General features: G+C 42.0%; 1 protein-coding gene across 3 annotated transcripts in view; it reads left to right on the forward strand.

The window, feature by feature from the left end:
- Positions 1–23,816, forward strand: part of FBXO36 (F-box protein 36) — an 84,697-nt gene that overhangs the window by 49,319 nt on the left and 11,562 nt on the right. For 2 of the 3 annotated variants that reach the window (XM_049888418.1, XM_049888419.1), the window contains one exon: positions 11,345–11,453. In XM_049888418.1, coding sequence (XP_049744375.1) covers positions 11,345–11,453 — 109 coding nt within the window. Of the gene's footprint in view, positions 1–11,344; positions 11,766–23,816 lie in introns of those variants that run through there. The other variant, XM_049888420.1, reaches the window with a different exon arrangement.

A 23,816-nucleotide genomic window follows, 5' to 3' on the forward strand; every position in this document is an offset into this window, starting at 1 on the left:
ATTTTTTAAAAAGTCTAGTGTTGGTCACCTGATTCCTATTAAGTTACCAAATCATGGTGTGTCTGTCCCTGGGTGGTGCAAATGGTTAACACGCTCAGCTGCTAACTGACCGGGTGGAGGTTCAAGCCTGCCTAGAAAGGCCGGGTGATTTGCTTCTGAACACTCAGCCATTGAAAACCCCGTGGGCACAGGTCTACTGTGATGCATATGCAGTCACCATGAATCACAGTCAACTCAATGGCAACTAGTTTATCTTCTAATGAGGCAGATCCGCCTTCCTGGAGAGGGTGTGGGGCAGAGAAAGGGCACAGGATGTAGCAAGGTCTGCCCCCACCTGGCCCAGAGGAGCTGGTGCAGGTTATTTGACTCCTCTGAGGTCATTTTCGCCCCATAGCAAGACAGTCATCCATTGGTCACAGGCGTTTGGGAGGATTAGTACAGTCCAGCGAGCTCCTGTTTCATCTCCATCTGAATACTCTTGCAAACGACTCTCCTGTGGCGTTTCCTGTAGGCATGGTCATTGACATTCGCAGTTGATAAGAACAAGATGCTTAAGACAATATTTGTAGATTTTAAGGCTTTCAAAATAGAGATGAAATAAGATGAAATACCTACTAATATATATGTCTGTGTGAATTGACAGCAACAAGTTTGTTTTTTTTTTTAATGTGAATTGGAATAAGCTAATACCGTAGTAGTTAGCACCCAATTCACAAATATTTGGGTGATAAACTGTTAGCTAAGCTCACTTCCAGCTGCATCCGCAGTGAGAAACCCTCCCACGGATGCTCCTTGTCATTGCTGTGCTTAAAAAAAAAAAAAAGAACAAGTTGTTGTCAGGTCGAAAAGAACTGCTCCACAGGGCTCTCCTGGCTGTGACCTTTCGGAAGCTGATTACCAGCACTTTTGTTTGCGGTACCTCTGAGTGGACTCGAACAACCCACATTTTGGTTAGTAGTTGAGCGCCTAACTGTTGGCACCACCAGGGCTCCAGGGAACTCACAGGCTCAGAAAGAACCCTGTGTTTACGAACTATGAATGAGGAGGCTTGGATTCTGGTCCTAGTTAGTGATATGAAGATATAATTTATTCAAATAATGTGTTTTGAATAATCCAATTTTCTGGTTAAAGCAACTAAAAACTGTTCTGGGGTTTGTTTCAACCTGGTCAACACAACTACAAAAGCCTTTACGGTTTGTTTTAATCTTTATTTTTTTAATTTTTTCCTTTTAAAAACATGGTTGAGTGATTTTGTTCTGATTACAAAATTAATATTTATTCATCGTAGGAAACTTAGAAAATATTTTAAAAAAGAAGAAAATTAAAACGGTGATCTCCAATAGTTTATGTAATCTTTGTCTTTAGCCTTCAAGTCATTTTTCTAGGCACGTGTATTTTCCTTTCAGTATTTGGATTGGTGGCACATTCTTATTTGAGCCTTTTAACAAGTGATCACTAACATTTTTCTGTGCTATTATTTTTCCACAAATTATTTTCCTGGCTGTAGAGTATCCCATCATAGAAGTGTGTCATGATTCTTTAACTGGTCCCCCACTATTGGACCCTTAGGTCAATTCTGATTTTTCATTATAATTAACCCATGACAAACATACTTACTTAAAAAAAAAAAAAAACTTTGTACACATCTCTGGTAAATTCCTTAGGATAAATTCCTACAAGGAGAATGTCTGGGTCAAAGAGTATGACTGTCTTTAAGGTTTTTGGTAGATCTTGCCAACCACTGTAAATTCCTCTCAGTGATTTGTGATTTGTAAGGGCTCTCATTTTCCCTTGTTGTCACCAATATTAGTTTTTATTACTTAGAGAAGATCTTTGTCAATCCGAGAGGCAATAAGTGGTAGACAATATAATGGATTGTTCCATTTGAATAAGTGTATTAAACATAGGGTCACCATGAGTCAGAATTGACTCGACGGCACTGGGTTTGGTTTTTTGGTTTTGGTATTAAATATAACAGTCTTGACAAGGCTAAGTTGTGATTCCCATGATTAGTTTTCTCCATGCTGTTTGTTGAGTTGTGGTGTGAACACTTTGTATAAGGAAAGCTTGTTGTTAATGGGGACGAGTTGATTCCAACTCTTAGTGAACCCACATGACAGAGTAGAACTGCCCCATAAGGTTTTCTAGGGGAGTAGATCACCAGGGCTTCGTCTTGTGGAGCCACTGGGTGGGTTTGAACTGCCAACCTTTCGGTTAGCAGCCGAGCCCTTAACTGTTGCACCACTGGGGCTCCAAAGAACTCACAGTGCCTCAGAAAGAACCCTGTGTTTATGAACTGCGAATGAAGAGGCTTGGATTCTGGTCCTAGCTAGCCAGTTTCCCGAGGCAAGTGTTATATTCTCTGGGATTTATTTTGAATACCTTAGAGGAGACAGGAGGCTTCTTACCTGTTTGTATAAGTGAATTTGCATCTGTACCCTGGGGATCCTCCCTCCAGAGGCCATATGACAGGCACTTCAATACTGCCTTCTAAATCAGTACCAGAGGGTTTATTAATTAGCATAACAAATGCTGGAAATAATTTTTTTGTTGATGAGATACATGGTGTGCAAGACAGGAGGCTGACACATAGACTGTATAAGTGCCGCTGCCTGTTTTTTGAACAGCACACTGAGTAGGCCCAGCAACAGAACATTGGAGCAGTACCTGGTCTAGAACTCCATTTGTTCCCAAGTCGTCCCCCATTTCACCAAAGATCTGGGCGCTTGATCTGGCAGGAAGGGCAGCTGATTATGCCATTGTCATGTAGGTACAGTTGCCTTGGAGAGAAACCATCTGCAAACATCCTTGTAGAGTGCCAAAGCGGGCGGGAGCAGGGCTCCTCTGAGCTCCAGGACTAAGTCAGTGGACTCTTTTGGTGCCTGCTTGTTAAGAAATATCTTTCTTGTGGCAGAATTCAATCTGAGACTTACTTTCATGGTAACATAATACCTGGTAGTGAGGTCCCTAGGTAGCACAAATGGTTTGCATTCAACTACTAACCTAAAGGATGGTGGTTCAAACAGATCAGAAGAAATTGCCTCGGAAGAAAGGCCTGGTGATCTGCTTCCATAAAGATTACAGCCAAGAAAACCCTGTGGAGCAGTTCTGCTCTGTGACACATGGAGTCACCATTAGTTGGGATCCACTCGAAGGCAACTGGTTTGTTTTTTTGTCTTTTTTTTCAGTAAGGTTGTAGGGAAGGAGATGTGTCACTTCTGACCTCACCCGTCTGAAACTTTTGCTCATCTGTACGAGTTGTGTGTGGTGCAATAAATTACTTCCAACTTCCTGGTTCTTTTTAAAAGCTTAGAGGATATGGTGTAAAAAAATGGCCATTACATTCAGACTGCCCAGTCGGAATCCCAGCTCTGCTGAATATTAACTGCATAGCATGTTACCTTCTGTAAATTACAAGTTGTGGTCAGGTGCCAAGCCTAGCCCCTTACCGTTGTGCCACTGAAGGACTCTTGTGAGGATTCACAGGCATCATATGTGGGTCCTGCCTTTTCACGCCAGACTCGAGGTGCATAGCTCAACTGTGACAGTTGTCCAGATTGAAGATGATGGCAGCTTAGACTAGGTGGCAGCAGTAGAGATGGTGAGAAGTGGCTGCGCTCAGAAAGTAGAGTCACCCAGACTTCTACGGATTATATGTGGAGTAACAGGAAAAAGGAAACCCTGGTGGTGCAGTGGTTAAGTGCTACAGCTGCTCACCAAAAGGTTGGCAGTTCGAATCCACCAGGATCTCCTCGGAAGCTCTATGGAGCAGTTCTACACTGTCCTATAGGGTCGTTATGAGTAGGGATTGACTGTATGGCAGTGGGTTGGGTGTTTTTTTAAACAGGAAAAGAGGTGTCAAAGATGACTCCATCGTGTTTGGCTTGAGTAAGTGGGAGAGTGGTGGTGTTATTTAGCCGTACTAAGATGCACTTATTTTTTTTTTTTTTAAGATGCACTTATTAGCTCTTGCTGTCTCATAGCTGAATTAAAATTAATTCCTCTGCAGCTTTAAATGGAAAACTGAGAGCAATGGAGTGTGAATAATGCCAAATTCCTAGATGCCCTCCGTAGAGGAGTGTCATCGGAATGCTTTTTAAAATACAGCATTTCCTACCCAGTCTCTACCTGCTCACCTCCCTCCGCACCTCACCCCAGTGTCCCTGCCCCAGCCTGAAATGGCTCTGGTCAGGGTCACTGGGAGGTTGGGTTCAGACTTTGTGACCCTCACCCTCGACAGCCTGAGTAGCATGCACATACAGTGCTGGGAGGCCCCAGGGTTGCTGTCCTGGTTCTCAGCAATGCAGATTGCCGCCTAGGAGTGAGGGCCCTGCTGTTGGCTGTTACCGTTATGGGTGGGGGGTAGGTATGGGAGGGGTCCAAGCAGAGGCAGGACTGACCTTGGCAGAGCCACACCAGCACTAGGCTAAATTGGTGGTTTTCCATACATGTCTCTCTTAGTCGTATGTGTCCCGGAGGAAGGGATTTTTAACATCTTCATTTAATAGAAAGGAAACTTGAAGTGCTCCAAGTACATGCTCTTTCTACTATGTAGCCCTCACCCCGTGGAGATCGGGCAGAGATTTGCTTGTTGCTGGGTGTCGTGGAGTGGATTCTGACTCATCACAACTCCATATAACAGAGTAGGACTACGCCGTAGGGTTTCTTAGGCTGTAATCTTTATAGGAAGGAGGCTTGGTGGAATAGTGTGGTTAAGCGCCCAGCTGCTAACTGAAAGGTTGGTGGTTCAAACCTACTAGCCGCTCTGTGGGAGAAAGATGTGGCAGGCAGTCTGCTTCCATAAGGATTACAGCCTTGGGAAACCTATTGGGCAGTTCTACGAGCTGGAATCAACTCGCCGGCAGTGGGTTTGGTTTTGGTTTGGTTTAATCTCTACAGGGGCAGATCCTTAGGTCTTTTCTCCCTTGGAAATGAACAGCAACAGACATCCATTAATAATAGAAACATGGCATGTACCAAGTATGAATCTAGAAAAATTGGAAATCATCAAAAATGAAATGGAATGTATAAACATCGATATCCTAGGCATTAGTGAGCTGAAATGGACTGGTATTGGCCATTTTGAACCAGACAATCATATGGTCTGCCATGCCAGGAATGACAAATTGAAGAGGACTAGCATTGCGTTCATAGTCAAAAAGAACATTTCAAGATCCTGAAGCAAAATGCTGCCACTGATAGAGTAATATCCATATGCCTACAAGGAACACCAGTTAATACAACTATCATGGTCACGGATTGAATTGTGTCCCCCCAAAATATCTGTCAGCTTAGCTGGGCCATGATTCTCTGTATTGTGTGATTGCCCACCATTTTATGTGATTGTCCACCGTTTTATGTGATTTTCCTATATATTGTAAATCCTATCACTGTGATGTAATAAGTTATATTGATGAAGTCTACAAGATTAGGTAGTGTCTTAAGCCAATCTCTTTTGAGATATAAAAGAGAGAAATGAGCAGAGAGACATGGGAACCTCATATTACCAAGAAAGCACCAGGAGCAGAGTGTGTCCTTTGGACCTGAGGTTCCTGTGCTGAGATGCTCCCAGACCAAGGGAAGACTGATGACAAGGACCTTCCTCTAGAACCAACAGAGACTAGAAAGCCTTCCCCGGGAGCTGGTACCCGGAATTCAGACTTCTAGCCTACTGGACCATGAGGAAATAAACTCCTCTTTGTTAAAGCCATCTACTTGTGGTATTTCTGTTATAGCAGCACCAGATGACTAAGACAATGACTATTATTCAAATTTACACACCAGTTACTAACGCCAAAGATGACAAAATTGATTTTTACCAACTTTTGCGGTCTGAAATTGATCAAACATGCAGTCAGAATGCATTGATACTTATTGATGAATGGAATGTGAAAGTTGGAACAAAGAAGGATCGGTGGTTGGAAAATACGGCCTTGGTGGTAAAAATGATGCCAGAGATCGCATCTAGGATTTTGCAAGACTGGTGACTTCTTCATTGCAAATACCTTTCTTTTTTTTTTTTTTTTTAATAATATTGTATTTAAGGTAAAAGTTTACACAGCAAATTAGGTTCCCATTTAACAATTTCTACACAGATTATTCAGTCACATTGGTTACATTTTTCACAATGTGTCATCGCTCTCATTCATTCCATTCTGATTGTACCATTTCTAGTACTCTAGTTTCCCTGCACCCTTACTGTCTCATCTTTGCATTAGAGTAATTTTTGACCGTTTGGTCTCATACAGATGATTTTTTAAGCACAAAATATCTTTAATAAACTGCAGTGCCTAACAAAGATTGCCATGGGCCCCTGTAAAGGACTTCTCTGAGAAACCGATTTTAGAGATCTGTATATCTGCTCAGTGGTAATTGACAAACATTTGTTGAACGTCTGCTGCTGTATCAAGTACCTGTGAATTTGCCCTGCGTGGAACTTTAGACTGATTTGTTTCCATATCTGGGTTTCTTCTTTTATTTATTTATTTTGCATTTATTTTGTTGTTATTGTTGAGAATATGCACAGCAAAACATACATCAATTCAACTATTTCTTAATGTACAGTTCAGTGACATTGATTACATTCTTCGAGTTGTGCAGCCATTCTCACCCTCCATTCTGAGTTGTTCCTCCCCTGTTAGCACAGACTCACTGCCCCCTGAGGCTCCTATCTAATCTTTTGAGTTGCTGTTGTCAATTTGATTCTGGCTTCCTTCTGCTTAGGACAGTAAATGACTACAGTGACACCTACAACTTGGTCCTCTTTAGAGTGCTGACACTGAAGGAGAAATTCAGCGACATTTGTTTATGTATTTTCTTATCAATTGTACATCTCTACTGCATTTGGGACAATGCTTAGAATTTGAATTCTTATAACCAAGCATTTTTCAAAATTGTTATGACTCTTTTTAAGGTAAGACATGCATGTGGTATAAAAATTCAAAGGAATTTTGTTTTTCCTAATTCTCTCTCTCTCTCTCTTTTTTTTTTTGGTGAAAACATACACAGCAAAAACTCGCTTCTATTCCACAGCCTACAGACGTAATGACCAATGACACTGGTTACATTCTTCACATTGTGTCAACATTCTCCTAGTTTCTCTTCTAGTTGTTTCATTCCCATTTACTTAATCTCCTTGCCCCCTGCCCAACTTTCTCATCTATGCTTTAAAATAGCTGCTGATCCTTTGGTCTTACATAATTTTTTTTTTTTTTAATGCAATACTCAGCTGTGACCATCTTTATTCTTTGGGCTAAACTATTACTTAGTTTAAAGTTGATTTCAGAGAATAGTTTCAATTCCAGATTTGAAGAACAACTCGGGCCCATAGGCTTGGGGACTCCTCCAGCCTCCATAGGTCCAGTAAGTCTGGATTCTTTAAGAAATTTAAGTTCTGTTGCACATTTTCCCCCCTTTTTTATCGGGATTCATAAAAACATGAAATAAGCTTTGAGGAGCTTCTCTTCTGGCCCAGTAGTCGACATGGCCATGAAGCCAACAGAGAACCTCATTACAGCCCACACCACGGAAGTCAGGTGTGCTTCAGATGCATCAAAATGCTCACAGAAGCCACGTGCACTGTTAGCAGGTTCATTACCAAGAAGTGTTCAGTGGAATGACACTTTTCATGCATCAAACAAAGAATAAGGATGTTTTCTCTGGTCCTGTCCTTGTGTCACTCTCTGTGAGAAAATTATCCACTTATATTGTCTGTCCTGCAGACAGAGAAGGGAGGAAAGCCCAGCAGTTACTTTGGAATTGCTCCCCATATTAGGGAATCTCTCTTCTCAAAGATGGTCAAGACACAGACCAATAGGAGGGGAAAAGGGGGAATTTTTGTTTAGAGGGCAGAGAGTTTAGGTTAATGGTGGTAGAATAATTTGTAAAAGGATAGGGGGAACAGTTCCATAACTTGAAGAATGTAATCAAAGTCACTGAAGTATACGTGTAGAAATTGTTGAATTATTTTAGGCTTTGCTGTGTATATTTTTACCATGGTAAAACAACACCAAACAACCATTTGCTCTGGGTGATATTAACATCAGTTAATCTGACAGGGTTTTTTGTTTTTGTTTTGGCTTTTTTCCCCTCTCTTGTAATTGTCATGAAAACATACACACCAAAACTTCTGCCAACACAACACCTTCCAGGTTTACAACTCAATGACATTGATTACATTTTTTCATGTTGTACCTCCAAAACATAAACTCAGTGCCCCCTGTGGTGAGATGGATCACTTTTGCCATGGTCTTGTAACTCCCACCCAAGTGATTGAGTGGGACTGTGCAAATAGTAGTGACTTACCAAGGATTGGTCAGTTTTGCCACCCTGCTGGACTTAAAAGAGAGCCAATACCAGAGAAGGAGAGGATCCCACCACCACCAAAGAAGAACAGCCAAGAGCAGAACGCGTCCTTTGGACCCAGGAACCGTGTGCTGAGAAACTCCTGGAACCAGGAGACAGAGAGAGAGAAAGAGCTATGACACAGAAGATGGCAAGAAGCAGCAGCAAAGAAGCAGTGGCAGGAGGCTGCACAGGGAACAAGAAAGCTGAGTGCCTTCAGGCAGGATTCTTAACTGGCAAAGTAGGGTGCCTCCAGGCACTTGGTGGAGCTAGGCTTACCCATGCAGAGAGCTAGAGGTGGCAGAGTGGGGTGCCTCTGAGCACTTATTGGCAGAGCTAAAAGAGCTTTGTAACACTTGCCCAAGGAAGGCAAAGGCCGAGGGGCCAGAGAGAGGCCTGCCTATGAGCATAGCTGGCCTATGAGCATAGCCAAAGAGAAGCTGTTGTGATGGAAGAACTGTATCTGAGCGTTGCTAAACCTGAACTGTAACCTGTTACTTCCCTAATAAACCTCATAATCGTGAGTGTTGTCTGTGAGTTCTGTGTGGCCATTGCAATGACTTATCTAACCTAGCAGAGAAGTAGAGATTGTCGTGGGAGGGATGGTTGGTGTCAGAATTGGTAAAGACGGTGGAGAGAGGAGGCGTGTCTGACCTCTTCTTCATAGGAGTCAGCCTTCAGTTGTTGATCTTGATTCTCCTTACCTCCTTGTGAAGTTAGAGGAGGTCAGATGCCACCCTACGCCATTTTTACACCCTCCAAACAAAAATTCCCCATTTCCCCCTTCTGCCCCCAAATCATGTATTAACATGGACAATAGAGCACAGTATTAAGGTACTTCATAATCTTTGGTTTCTTTCTACAGATTTGTTTATTTCATATATGTGAGATCATACAGTATTTGTCCTTTTGAGATCTGACAGATTCTTTTGCGTGCATGATTTAGATGAAAGTTTACACCGCATATTAGTTTCTCATTCAAAAATTTATACACAAATTTTTTCATGGCATTGGCTGCAATCCCACATTGTGTCAGCACCCTCCCCCTTTCCCTTTACACCCTGGGTTCACCATGTCCATTTGTCCAGTTTTCCTGTACCCTCCTGCCTCCTTATTTTTGTTCCTGGGAAGGCATTGTCCATTTGCTCTCATATACTTGATTGATATAAGAAGCACATTCCTCACATGTATTATTGTTTGTCTTATAGGCCAGCTTAATCTTTGGCTGGAAACCCTGGTGGTGCAGTGGTTAACTGCTATGGCTGCTAATAAAAGGTCGGCAGTTTGAATCCGCCAGGCGCTCCTTGGAGACTCTATGGGGCAGTTCTACTCTGTCTTATAGGGTCGCTGTGAGTCGCAGTCGACTCGACGGCAGTGGGTTTGGTTTGGTTTAATTGCTAATGATCGTGAGCATTTTTTCCCATGCTTGTTAGCAGCCTGAATGTCTTCTTTGGTGAGGTGTCTTTTCATTTCCTTTGCCCACTTTTTAATTGGATTATTTGTCTTTTTGTTGTTGTCGAGGTGTTGAAATTTTCTATAAATTTTAGAGATTAGACCCTTGTCAGATATGTCATAGCCAAAATTTTTTTCCCAATCTGTAGGTTCTCTTTTTACTTTTTTTGAAAAGTCTTTTGTTAAGCGAAAGTGTTTAATTTTTAGGAGGTTCCATTTATCTGGTTCATTTTCTTCAGTGTGTGCATTTTTAGTTATGCTTAGTAATATATTTATGCCATATATTAGGGCCCTTAGTGTTATCTCTGGAAACCCTGGTGGCGTAATCGTTAAGAGCTACAGCTGCTAACCAAAAGGTCAGCAGTTCGAATTCACCAGGCGCTCCTTGGAAACCGTATGGGGCAGTCCTACTCTGTCCTGTAGGGTTGCCATGAGTCGGAATCAACTGGACGGCAACGGGTAGCGTTGTCTCTAATTTTTCCTCCGTGATCTTTATAGGTTTAGATTTTATATCTAGGTCTTTGATACATTTTGAACTAGTTTTTGTATGTGGTGTAAGGTATGGATGCTGTTTTATTTTTCTACAAATAGATATCCAGTTTTGCCGGCACCATTTGTTGAAGAGACTGTCTCTTCCCCATTCAGTAACCTTCGGTCCTTTGTCGAAGCTCAGCAGTCCATAAGTGGATAGATTTATGTCTGAGTTCTCAGTTCTGTTCCATTGGTCTGTGTGTCTGTTGTTGGACCAGTACCAGGCTGTTTTGACTGCCATGCCTGTGTAGTAGGTTCTGAGATCAGGTAGTGTGAGGCCTCCTACTTTTTTCTTCTTTTTTAATAAGGCTTTACTTATTTGAAGCCTCTTTCCCTTCCATATTAATTTTTATATACTGATTAGTTTTTCCATCTCAGTGAGGAATGCTGTTGGGATTTGGATCAGGATTGCATTATATCTATATATTGCTCTGCATAGTATTGACATTTTCGGAATATTAAGTTTTCCCATCTGTGTAGGTCTTTTTTGATTTCTTGCAGTAGTGTTTTATAGTTTTCTTTGTATAAGCCTTTTACATCCCTGGCTAGATTTATCCCTAAGTATTTATCTTTTGGGGGGTCTAATAGATTTTTAAGGTTCCTTCCAGTACTATGATTTCATGGCCCTGGTGTTGCAAATGGTTAACTGCTCAGCTGCTAACCAAAAGTTTGGCAGTTCAGACTCACCCAGTGCATCTGAGGGAGAAAGACATGCCGATTGCTTTTGTAAAGATTACAGCCAAGAAAACCCAATGAGGCAGTACTACTCTGTGACATGGCTTCGCTGTGAGTCGAAAATGACTTGGCGGTACCCAACAGCAACAATCTCTGAGGCAGTTGTTCACTGGTGCACAGCCCTTGCTTCTAAGTCGATGTGATGCAGATTGCAAAGGTAGAGCTGATGTTGGATGCAGAGCCCTGTGTGCCTAGCACAGTTATTTTTCAAAACCACAAACCTAATGGTAGCTGTTGGCACCGCAGTGAGTCTTAATTCGTATCACCTTCTATTCAATTACAGATAATCTTTAGATGGTGGAAGATCTCTCTAAGGAGTGAATATCGAGCAGCAAAACCTGGAGAAGCCAAAGAAAGTCACGAAGACTTCCTAGAGAATTCACATCTTCAAGGCAAGGAAGGGGACGGGACATTTTATGTACTTACTGCTTCAATTCTTTAACCAGTGATAGATTCCGCCAGAGAAGTATCAAATATATCATCAGTTCGAATCCATACACCCGTTGTCACCGAGTCGATTCCAACCCAGAGGACAGAGGAGACCTGCCCCATAGAGTTTCCAAGGAGCGCCTGGTGGATTCAAGCTGCTGACCTTTTGGTTAGCAGCCGTAGCACTTAACCACCACACCACCAGGGTTTCCTTTCCTTTCAAATAGTGATATGGTGTTATATACTAGAAGTAAGAGAATATTGGGCTCTTAGAAAAACAGAAAGTGTTAACATTCTGAGATTTCTTTTGGGAAGTGTCTCAATGTGTTTAAGATTCCAGGTCTATATATGGATTCCATTAATAAGGTTAAATTGTGTAAGTATAATTTCATTAAAATTAATTTCTTTTAGTTTAGAAATAAAAAGCCACTTGAAAACGCAATCAAATGATCAAATACTTGAACTCTTATGCATCTTGGCATTGATTTAAGAGCACTATTTCTACTATTTCTTTTAGATCAAGGTTTGCTTGGGAAGTAGTCTTAATCTCTTAGCACTGTGAACTTAATGGAAACCTTGTTGGCATAGTGGTTAAGAGCTCAGCTGCTGAACAAAAGGTCACCGGTTCGAATCCACCAGGCGCTTCTTGGAAACTGTATGGGGCAGTTCTACTCTGTCCTATAGGGTCGCTATGAGTCAGAACCGAGTCAGCGGCAACAGGTTTTTTGTTTCAGTGGACTTAATCATAGAAATTTCCCTCCAGTTTCCCCTTTTTTTTTTTCCCCTTGCTAACATGAAAATCTATACCATAAAGAGAAAACAGAATGGTTTAACAAGCTCCCGTGTACCTGTAACCCAGCTCCAACAACACTCAAAATGTGGCCAAAACCTGTACCCTAACCCACAGTTCCCACTAGATTATTTTGAGGCAAATTCCGATTATTACCTCATTCCATCTTAAACAACTTCAGTGAATCTGTAAACAATAAGGATTCCTTTTAACGTAATCACAAAACCATTACAAAACCTGAACTCTTTAATAATAAAATTTTACAACTAGAAGTCACCTTAGAGATTCTTATTGTATTAGTAGTAATTGGCAATGTTACTAATATTAATAATAACAAGTACTTTCAAATTCTCATTTGATTGTCACAGTAGCCTTGTCAAACCAATATTATTGTCTCCATTGCACAAATAAGATTCAGAAAGAATGTGACTTTCCAGGGTCTCCCAGCTAAATACTGACCTTACCAGGTAAACTAAGCATTAAAATCAAGTATATTTAATGTTATTTTTAAAAGGCAAACTCTGGATGGATCTTTGATAATCAGTGTCCTTAAAAACATCCTATTATTGAACCTTAGAGCATGTAATAGTTGGTCTTTGCAGGAGGAGAAGGTTTTGTTTTTGTTTTTCCTTAAATAGCTAATAATCTGGATTGATTATGGTGGTGGAATAATTTGGGAAAGGGTAGTGACAAAGATTACAAAACATGAAGAAGGTAATCAGTGTCACTGAATTGTACGTGTGGAAATTGTCAAATTGGTGAAGGTTTTGTTGGGGATATTTTCACCATAATAATAATAATAAAAAAAAAAGCCTGGATCAATTGCCTAAAATCCCTGACAATGCACATGTCTTATTTCATTCACTCCTTTATAGCAAGTATTTATGAAACTGATTATCGGCCTTAAAAAGAACCATTTTGGGAGAGACTGCACTCTTCTCGTTGAATAAAACTCACTCCAGGCACGCCCTACTTATTTAATTGTAGAACAGGCCTGTTGCCACACAGATAACTGTAAACTTGTATAAAACACCTTTGATTCTCAAGTTAGGATCCATTTTATTTTCAAACCATGGTAACAGCTACCCCAGAGCCATATATCTGGTGAATGCTGAATATTAACTGACAGACCATATGATTTTCTGGTTGACTTCCACATAAACCTGGAAATGGCTCTTTGGACCAGAGAGATTGGAGGTGAAGGCCAGCAGTTGTCTTCTGGGGACAGGCTTAAGACGCCGGAGGGGCGGGGGCCTTCATTAGTTTCAGGATTACCGCTTGTGGTTTCCTTATAAAATGAGGCAAGAAGGCACAAATTGTATGAGGTTTTAGTGCTCAGGCCTGCCTCTCTGCTAGCCCCCTCGTATCTGGAGAAAAAGGACATCGGGGGGTCCAGTTGGGCAGGTAAGTTCAATGCGTCTGCTCAAGGAGACTTAAGTTGCAGTCAGAGAACCCCAGTCTCAGGACTGCCTGGTAGCCTCCCGCCAGGAGCAGCACTGTGATCCTAAAATAAATCAGCCTGGTGAGTTCAAAGGCTCCTGTGGCCTAGTTCTAGACCTCCCGCAGCCTCAGAGTTGCCCCTAGCAGAGGGAAGACTCCAAACAGCACGGTTGTTAGTCACCCTCCTCCTCCTCTTCCTTCAGTTCTCAGGGAGCGTCCCTCAGAAAGCCTACTCCCCCAGCTGAAGACCCGCTCATTGTGGCCCAGTGCCTGGGCTGGGGTCATCAAGTAGGGTTCAAATGTCTGTGCCACCATTGGCCAGCTGCATGACCACAAGCTTATGACTCCTCTGTGAGTCAGTTTCTTCTTCCTTAACTGGGAATAATCATATTTACTCCACGTGGCTGTTGTGATACGTCCTGATACATCCAGTATTTAGAGCTGTTCATGGTACACAGTCAGCTCTTAATCCCTGTTTTGTTGTTGTTGTTAAGTAAATGATGTTTGACTGGATTTATTCTTTCCCATCTCCTCTTTGCCATATTCCTAAAAATCCCCCAAAAGGTTTTCTCACCCCAAGCTCCTCTCCTTCTGATATCCTTACTCCATGGCAACATGTCTCTAGAAATCTGGGTCACCCTTGGTGGCAGCCCTGGCAGAGGATAAGAACCATATCACCCTGCTTCCTCAGCCTCTCAGTAGTACTTATCTCTGTTGTGACATTTTCTTCTCCTGGCTTCTTGTCTCTTGGTTCTCCTCCTATCTCACTCGTCCCTTCTCAGTTGCCTTTGCTGTCTTCCTCCCCATCTCTCCAGTTCTAAAGTTTAGGCGCCAGGACTTAGTGCTCAGGCCCCTTCTCTGTCTATACTTACTACTCCCTGAGGGATTGGATCCAGTCTCTGGTTTTTAATACCGCCCATAAATGGGCAAGTCTCAATGTCTCTCCAGCTAGGACCTCTCCCTAACTTCCACCCAAAACTCACATATTTATCTAGCTGCCTCCTTGACATGTCCACTCAAGGATCTAATAGAATCTCAAAGTTAAGGTGTCCAAAAATAGCGCCTGATCTGCCACTTCCCCGCACTGCCCAAGAAAAAGTCAGGCCAAAAATCCTGAAGCTATCCTTGATTCCTTCTCTTACACATGAGATCCAGTTCAATAGCAATACCAGAATCTCTGTTGCATCTCAGTTTCTATATCTCCCAAAGCACTGGAGGCGCCCTTGGCAGACTCTAAGATGGCCCTATGAGCCCCACCTCCCCGTATTCATATTCTGTGCAGTACCCTTCTACATGGTACCAGGGTTGATCTGTGTGAGCAGTAGAATTCAGCAGAATTGATCCTATGTCACTTCCAAGGTTAAGTTGTAAAAAATACTAAGGCCTCTATAATTCCCCCCCACTCTTTGATTACTTGCTCTGGAGGAAGCCAACTGCCAGAACTTGAAGATACTTTGGAAAGCCTCATGTAGTGAGGAAGTGACGCCTCCAGCCCACAGCCATGTGAGCAAGCTTTCTTGGAGGTGGATCCTCCAGTCTCAAATAACACAGCCCCCAAAGTCTTGACTGTAACCTCACCAGACTCTGAGGCAAAGCCACCAGCTGAGCAACTCTTGGATTCTGGACCCTCAGAAACTGTGAGACAATAAATGTTTGTTGTTGTAAGCCAGTGGATTTTAGGGCAAATTGTTATGTAGCAGTAGATAACTAATACATGAACACTTCTCACCAACTTCACTTCTGGTCCAAGCAACCACCAACTATCTCCCAGATTATTGAAATAATCTAACTGGTCTCCCTCTTCCCATGCTTGTACCCCAATAGTTTGCTCTTAGCACAGCAGCCACAATCATCAGGCAGTGGGTTTGCTTTGCGGGACTGGGGGTTAGAATTCATAAAAAAGTACCCAATTCTTATCAAAGACCATATGGTATTCCATTGTACAAATATACAATCCTCAATTGATAGGTATTTCCAGATTGTCTCAAGTGCTTTGCTGTTCTTACCAAATGTTTAGGTATATTCTGGGACTGATTTATCTTTGCCAACTTCATAAGACTATCAATAGGATAGATTCCTAGGCGTGGCATTGCAGGGTCCAAAGATACGTGCATTATACATGTTGATATATGCTCCAGATTTTATTTGCGGGGGTCAATTCTTAAAAACCTGGAGCATATATCAACATGTATAATGCACGTATCTGACAAATGATGCCAAGTATCTGTGTTAACCAGCTTGAGCAGCGCTGCCATGGGAGGTAGCGTGAATGCTGTTTACAATTTGCTTGACCTTTATCATCATGACAGCTTTATAGTTGGGCTATTCTCAACACAATTTGAAAGTCTGTGGGCCCCTTATGCCTGTGCCTAGCAAAGGAGCTATGCCTGCCCTGAGTTCCCAACGTAGGGGACCCCACAGATTATTTTTTCCTGTTTGTTAATTTGTTCCCTCTCCCAGGCCAGGAGAATGGCTCAGGGCACATGATGGGTCCTACTTCCAGTCCAGGGGACACAGCAATCCCTGAAGCTGGCTGGGACTGTACAGAGCCGGGAGGGAACAGGTAAATGTCAGAGAGTTTCTTCCCAAGTGGGGTGTTTTTAAATCCACGCTGGGTTAGACACACGTACTTATATTTTGCCCATTGAGCTCCACTTTTCACTGGTTCTGGAGGCTTGAGTAGACTCCCCACTCAGTCTCTCCCAATGTGGAAAATGCTGAGTGCCACTGCTTGCCTTACCTCACATGCCAGCAGATCCCACCTGCAGGGTGCTGGTTCCCTCCACGTCAGGTCTGGCAATTCCTAGTTGTTTCTGAACCCTCTTTCCCTCTTCCTGCCATTCAGTCCGATTCCTCAACTTTGCCTTTGATGTTCAGGGGTCCTAGATTGCCATATGTTGACATAATTTTAAATTGGGCGATTTCAACTTTGGTGATTAAAATGAGACTTCATTAATATCTTGATGTCACAGTATTTCAATTTTGACTAACTCAGAACTTACATCAAATGCCCATCACCTTGTTATCCTCACAAATTGCTCCCCAGAAAACTACTGTATTAATTATACCGCATCCAGCAGGATGTAGGAGTTTTCTTACACCTTTGCCATCACTAATTAGATATTGCTATTCTCTTTAATCTTTTCTGGTCAAACGGTGAAAACAGTGTCATGTTTAATTAGCAATTTCCTGGCAACTAGTAAGTTGAATGTCTTTCATATGTTTAATTGCCATTTTTTTGTTGTTGTTAGGAGCTGTCAATTCAGTTCCCACTCATAGTGACCCTGTGCACAACAGAATGAAGCATTACCCGGTCCTGTGCCATTCTCCCAGTTGTTGCTATGTTTGAGCCCATTGTTGCAACCACTGTGTCAGCCCATCTCATTGAGGGTCTTCCTCTTTTTCACTGGCCCTCTACTTACCAAACATGATGTCCCTCTCCATGTACAATAACATGTATGGTGAAAGGATGCAGCCCTGATGCACACCTTTTCTGATTTTAAACCACGCAGTATCACCTTGTTCTGTTCAAACAACTGCCTCTTTATCTATCTACAGGTTCCGGACGAGCACAAATAAGTGTTCTGGAATTCCTTTTCTTCGCAGTGTTATCCATGATTTGTAATGATCCACACAGTTGAATGCCTTTGCATAGTCAATAAAACACGGGTAAACATCTTTCTGATGTTCTCTGCTTTCAGCCAAGATCTGTCTGACATCAGCAGGGATATCCCTCACTCCACATCCTCTTCTGAATCCAGCCTGAATTTCTGGCAGTTCCCTGTCAATGTACAGCTGCAACAATTTTTGAATGATCTTCAGCAAACTTTTACTTGTGTGTGGAATATTAGTACTCGATAGTTGTTTAGAACTTGGAATGAGTTATAATTGGTGGTTAAGTTTTTAGGCCAACCTATAATAGAGGGTCCTGATAAAACCAAATGATTTCTGCAACTCTATTTTCAGAACCAAATGACAAGGGCTTTTTTCCTACTCTTTCTGCAGGTAAAAGACAGTGTGGTAGATATAGTTTAGATGTCAAGGTATTGAAATTTCTCGAACATTTAGGTGATTTATGGAGAAAATAGGACTGAATGTTTGAAATGGGGATTAAAATTTACCGTACTGGTCAATACTAATAATATTGTTTTATCCCTAATAGCAAGTTTTACCTTAGAGTATATTTTGTCTGATATTAATATAATTATGCCAGCTTTCTCTTGGTTTGTATTTTACTAGCCTATTAAAAAAAAAAAAAATTTCTTTTATTGTTTTACGTTCTCTTACTTTCACTTTTCCATATACTATATAGCCAGAATTGTGAGTGTGTGTGTGTGTTATTTATCTGAGAGTCTCTTAACTAGCATGATTAGTTCATTTACATTTATTGTGGTTACGAATGTGTTTGTCATTTCTGTTATCCTATTTTGTGCTCTCATCTCAGGCTGTTTTGTTTCCATTTCCTGCTTTCTGTCTTTATTCTGCTTTACATTTCCCTGCCTCCCTTCTAGATGTGGCCATGTGACCCTGTTTTGCTCTGTATGCTGTGAGCTGAAGATGTTAAAGTAGATCTTCCCAAGCACCTTGTGGGAAAGTGACTCAGCTGCCATGAATGGTTTTGTTCCTTGCCCTTCCGCGTTCACTAGTGAAACATGACCATGAAGCCCAGAGGGTAGGAGCCATCTTGGGTGACCCTAAGGATGAGGGTCCTCAGAATCCAAAGAATGTGAAACAGACAGAATGGCCTTGCGGTGCTCCTGCCTCAGCCTTGGGCTGCCTACCTGCAGACTTTGTAATTGCGTGAGCCACCTTGAATTGGCTTTTCTGTTTTGTTCAGCTATGATCCAATATCCAGCTGATTCACAGATCAACTACTTTGGAAGTTACCAGTATACAGTAAAACCTGTGAAAGCGGGAACTAGACCGGACTGCCTTGTTTTTCTGGTCTCTCAAGTTTTCCACCCTTCACAGGATGCAGTCTTAACACTTTTTTATTGCTCTCTATTGTCAGGTGCCATCCAGTCGGTTCTGACTCATAGCGACCCTGCATACAACAGAATGAAACACTGCCCCACTGCCCAGTCCTGTGCCATTGTCACAAGTGTTGTTATGCTTGAGCCCATTGCTGCAGCCATTGTGTCAGTCTTTCTCACTGAGGGTCTTCCTCTTTTTCATTGATCCTCTGCTATTACCAAGCATGATGTCCTTCTCCAGGGACTGATCCCTCCTGATAACATGTCCAAAGTATGTGCTATCTACTAGTGGAAAATATTTGGATTTTCCTTCTCTGGCAGTTTCTGTCTTACACAAGTTCTACTGTGTTCTTCCTCCCCCCTTTTTTGTGGTGTTCCTTAAAATTTCAACAAATTTAGCTTAACTTGACATAAAAATCTAACATCATTTCTGTCATCTTATCAAGGACCTTAGAATGTCTACATCCTAAATACCTGTCTTCTACCTTATATGTAATTGTTGAAGAGTGTTTTGATTTGCCTTGTTGTGACACTTCTCCAAAATGTATAATTTAAAACATATTTTATACATACATACACACAAAAAGACACGTTTAATGCGGTAGTGGAAACCCTGGTGGCATAGTGGTTAAGTGCTATGGCTGCTAACCAAAAGGTTGGCAGTTTGAATCCACCAGGTGCTCCTTGGAAACTCTATGGAGCAGTTCTGCTCTGTCCTATAGGGTCGCTATGAGTCAGAATTGACTCTACGGCAATCTTTTTTTTTTTTTTTTTAATGCAGTCATAGTTGTTTAGATTTGCCTGTTTGCCATTTCTTTATTCATCATTGCTTCTGGAATTCTATCCCTTTCTTCTGTGTAAATTTCTTTCTCCTTGAAATATATCTTTAGTACCATATTTTCCTCAAATAACGTGCACCTTCTATGTTCGTTTGCCAATTGCGCCTTCCCCTCTCGAGAGTTTTTTATAAACTCCTTATCAAAAATTCCAATTATTTTTACGTGTTGCTATAAAAAAAAAATAGTGTAGTGGGCTTAGGAAAACACCTCACAGGGGGAGGACAGGGTTGGCAAACAAATGCAGAAATCACACATTATTTGCATAAAATAGTTCAGAATCTTGTTATCTAAATCAGGTCCATGTGTGGATGTGTGATTCCTCAAGGACAGTTCCTCTCGATCTGAGAAGGCCCATTAACCAGAGAGACAAGCTATTTGTCCCTCCTTTACCAACTGGTAATGGTAGGGCAGACATGGGATAACCAGTTCCACCCCAGACATACTGAATCAGAATCACATTTTAACAAGATCCCCAGGTGTTTTTTTTTTTTTTTTTATGTCTGATACATTTTGAGAACCACTGCTGTACTAGTGATTCTTAGAATTGGTCCCTACCCAGCAGTATTAGCATTGCCTGGGAACTTGTTAGAAATGCAAATACTCAACAGGGGGTTTTGAACTGGAAAAAACCAGTTTGAAGCCCTGAGGATAACAACTGCTTTTTTAAAATGGGGGAAATAGAAGCCCCACAGGAATCATTGCTTCATAGAAATACTGAAATCCAGAAGGGCACAGGTTAGCAGCTGTTGATTAGGGCTTAAGACCTGGAGCTAATTCTTCATGGCTCTTGGTTCCATGAAGGGTAGCCCATGTTTACAGCTACATAGTTTTGTTAATTTGCTTCCTGCTTCTAGAATTTTGGAGATCCAAAGCCTTCTTTTTTTTTGTACTGCCTCTGACCCTTTCAGTTCAAGCTAGCTAGCAGTGTTTCTGCCAGTATAGTTTTCCTAAAACCTTTATAGATTGTATATTATTCTTACTGGGGTTCACTCCTTTAGACAAAACCATACCTACAAATCTCTTTGAGATGAGTCCTTCTCTACCTTGGACTTCTGTTCTTCATTGCTGAGTAACAATACCCTTAAGCTTCTTAGAAGTCCTAATATTTGATGCCTAGATGGTTCTTAACGAAGTATTGACAGTCACACCCTCAGCTTTGTCTTTAACCATACTTTCCTGACAGCGCCTGGATTTGATCTTTGTCTGGAAGCTATTTCTTCAGTTTAGCATTGCTTGCCATCTGAAGAGTCAGAGAATGTTGAAAATCAGCAAATCCTGGCTCCTTTTTTTTTTTTTTTTTAAGAGACCTTGCTTTAGCTTATCTCTCTCCTCTCACATGTTATTTTAAGCGGCAAGAAGAAATGAGACAGCATGTCCAACACTCTGCTTGAAAATCCCTTTCCCTAGATCACTCAACTTATTAGGTGCATTTTCTGCTTTCTATATTATAGCAGCCAGTAATGTTGCTAAGCTTTCTGTCACTACATAACAAAGATCTCCTTTCCTCCCATCTTCAATAACATTTTCCTCACTCTCCTTTAAAACCTCATCTATAAGGCCTCCTCAGAGCCCATCCAACGTCTTTGTTTCTTCAAGGTTCTTCAGGCTTTCAGTAACACTCTCCTCCAATTCCTTCTAATTTCGGCTTACTTTCCAATTCCAAAGCCACTCCCACATTTTAGGTCTCTATTATGACAGCCCAACACTTGCGGGTACCCAAGTGCTGTATTATCTATTGCTGCGTAACGAATTACCCCAAAACCTAAGGGCTTAAAACAATAATAAAAAAATAACCCACTGTTGTCCAGTTGATTCCAACTCATAGCGACCCTATAGGATAGAGTAGAACTGCCCCATAGGGCTTCCAAGGAGCATCTCATGGTTTCGAATTGCCAGTCTTTTGGTTAGCAGCTGTAGCACTTAACCACTATGCCACCAGGGTTTCCAAAACAATAATAGACGTTTGCTATCTCACAATTTCTATGGGTCATGAATTTGGGAGTGGCTTAGCAGAATGGCTCTGATTTGAGGTCTCTCACGGCGTTGCCATTAATGTGTCACCTGGGGCCCCAGTCATCTGAAGGCTTGCTTGGGGCTGGAGGGTCCAAGTCCATGATGGCTCTACACATGACAACACTCTGGTGGTGGTGGTTGGCAGGATGCTTCAATTTCTTGCCATACGGACCTTTCTATAGTGCTGCTAAGTGTCACCAGGACATAGCGGGTGGCTTCCCCCAGAGTGAGTCATCCAAGAGAGCAAGGCAGGAGCCCCAGTGTCTTTTACAACCTAAACCCATTGCCATAGAGTAGGTTCCATCTCATAGCAACCCTATAGGACAGAGTAGAACTGCCCCATAAGGTTTCTAAGGAGCTGCTGGTAGATTCTAACTTTTGGACTTTTGGTTAGCAGCCGACCTCTTAAACTACTGCACCACCAGGGCTCCTTTTACAATCCAGCATTGGAATATTATTTCTGCAATATTGGTTACACAGGTCAGCCCTACTCAGTGTGGGATGGGATCACACAGGGATGTGAGTCAAGGAGGTGAGAATCACCGGAACCATCTGGGAACCCGGCTACCACATAATCCAGCACAAAAGTGGTGAATTATTTTTCAAAATGGAGTTTGTTTTAATATTTTTTTCTTATTTCAAAAGAAATAAATATTGGTTATTGTCAGGGACTGCATTGTGTCCCCCAAAAATTTGTGTGTCAATTTGTCTATGCCTTGATCCCCAGTATTATGTGATTGCCCACCGTTTTGTCATTTGTTATGATTTTCCTATGTGTTGTAAATCCTATCTCTATGATGTCAATGAGATGGATTAGCGGCAGTTATGTTAATGAGATCTACAAGATTATATTGTGTCTTAAATCAATCTTTTTTGAGATATAAAAGAGAGAAGCCAGCAGAGAGACATGGAGACCTCATACCACCAAGAAAGCAGTACCAGGAGCAGAGCACATCCTTTGGACCTGGGGTTCCTGTGCAGAGAAGCTCCTAGTCCAGGGAAAGACTGATGACAAGGACCTTCCTCCAGAGCCAACAGAGAGCGAAACCCTTCCCCTGGAGCTGATGCCATGAATTTGGACTTCTAGCCTACTAGACTGTGAGAGAATAAATTTCTGTTTGTTGAAGCCATCCACTTCTGGTATTTCTGTTATAGCAGCACTAGATAACCAAGACAGTTATATAAAAAATGCAAACAAGCAAAAAAATTTCTGTACTTCAACTCCCATACACTTTGAAGCTATCACATTTTATGTGTAGGTGTGTATGTTCTATGACTTATCTATTTTAAAGACTTTAATGGTAGAGGCTTTCTAAAGAACATCTGAGCCTGCTTTGAGTGTGTTGTCTTGCTATTTTAAAGGGTTCAAACATGGATCTCCAATTATGTTAAAGGGCTCTCCCCTCTCCCTCTCCCACCTCCTCCCCCACGAATGAATAAGCACTGTTTTCCTTCTTACTTTGCTGGTGGGCCAGGAAGTTCTCCATAACACCTATTGTTGAAGGCTGTGTTTTTGGCAGGGCCCCCCGCCTCCACCCCAGGAAAGCCCTTGGAATTTGAATTCAGGAGCCACCCAAACTCTTAATGCCTCTAGAAAGCTGGCTCACCCATTCGGGAGAGAGTGCGTACATGACTGGCTCTTCCAAGCTAGCACAATTGGGGCTTTTACATAAAGGTGCCCACACCTGGACTCCCTTCTGCATCAGAGCCTCTAGGATCACAGTCCAGCCGGCTTCTGCAGGGAGCCCAGTGCTCCTGACTGCCCCATCCCACTTGCTGCAGAAGGGGTGTTCAGGCTGGGGAGGAAGGGTGGCCCCAAATCCTGGACCTTTAGTCTCCTGTGAAGCAGAGAGTACATTCTCTCTCTTCTAAGAGTAATTCTTTCCAAATTCACCTAGTGCTACAAGTGGGATGGCTTTAACAAAAAGCAATCTATTTTCTTACAGGTTCGGGGGCTAGAAGTCTGAATTCAGGGGGCCAGCTCTAGGGGAAGGCTTTCCCTCTCTGTCAGTTCTGAGGGGAGGTCCTTCCTTGTTCCTTGGCTCCTTGCTGATCTTCATGTGGTGTGGCGTGAATCCCCTCCCCATCTCTGCTTCCCTCGTTCCTTACTTAATCTGCTGTTTTTATATCTCAAAGGAGAATGATTTAAGACACAGCCTACACTAATACTGTCTCATTGACATAAAAAGAAACCCTATTCCCAAATGGGATTATAAATGACAGGTTAGGATTTATAGGGGTTAGGATTTACAACGCTTATTTTTGGGGACA

Source organism: Elephas maximus, chromosome 6, assembly GCF_024166365.1.
Source record: "Elephas maximus indicus isolate mEleMax1 chromosome 6, mEleMax1 primary haplotype, whole genome shotgun sequence".
Taxonomy (NCBI): Eukaryota; Metazoa; Chordata; class Mammalia; order Proboscidea; family Elephantidae; genus Elephas; species Elephas maximus.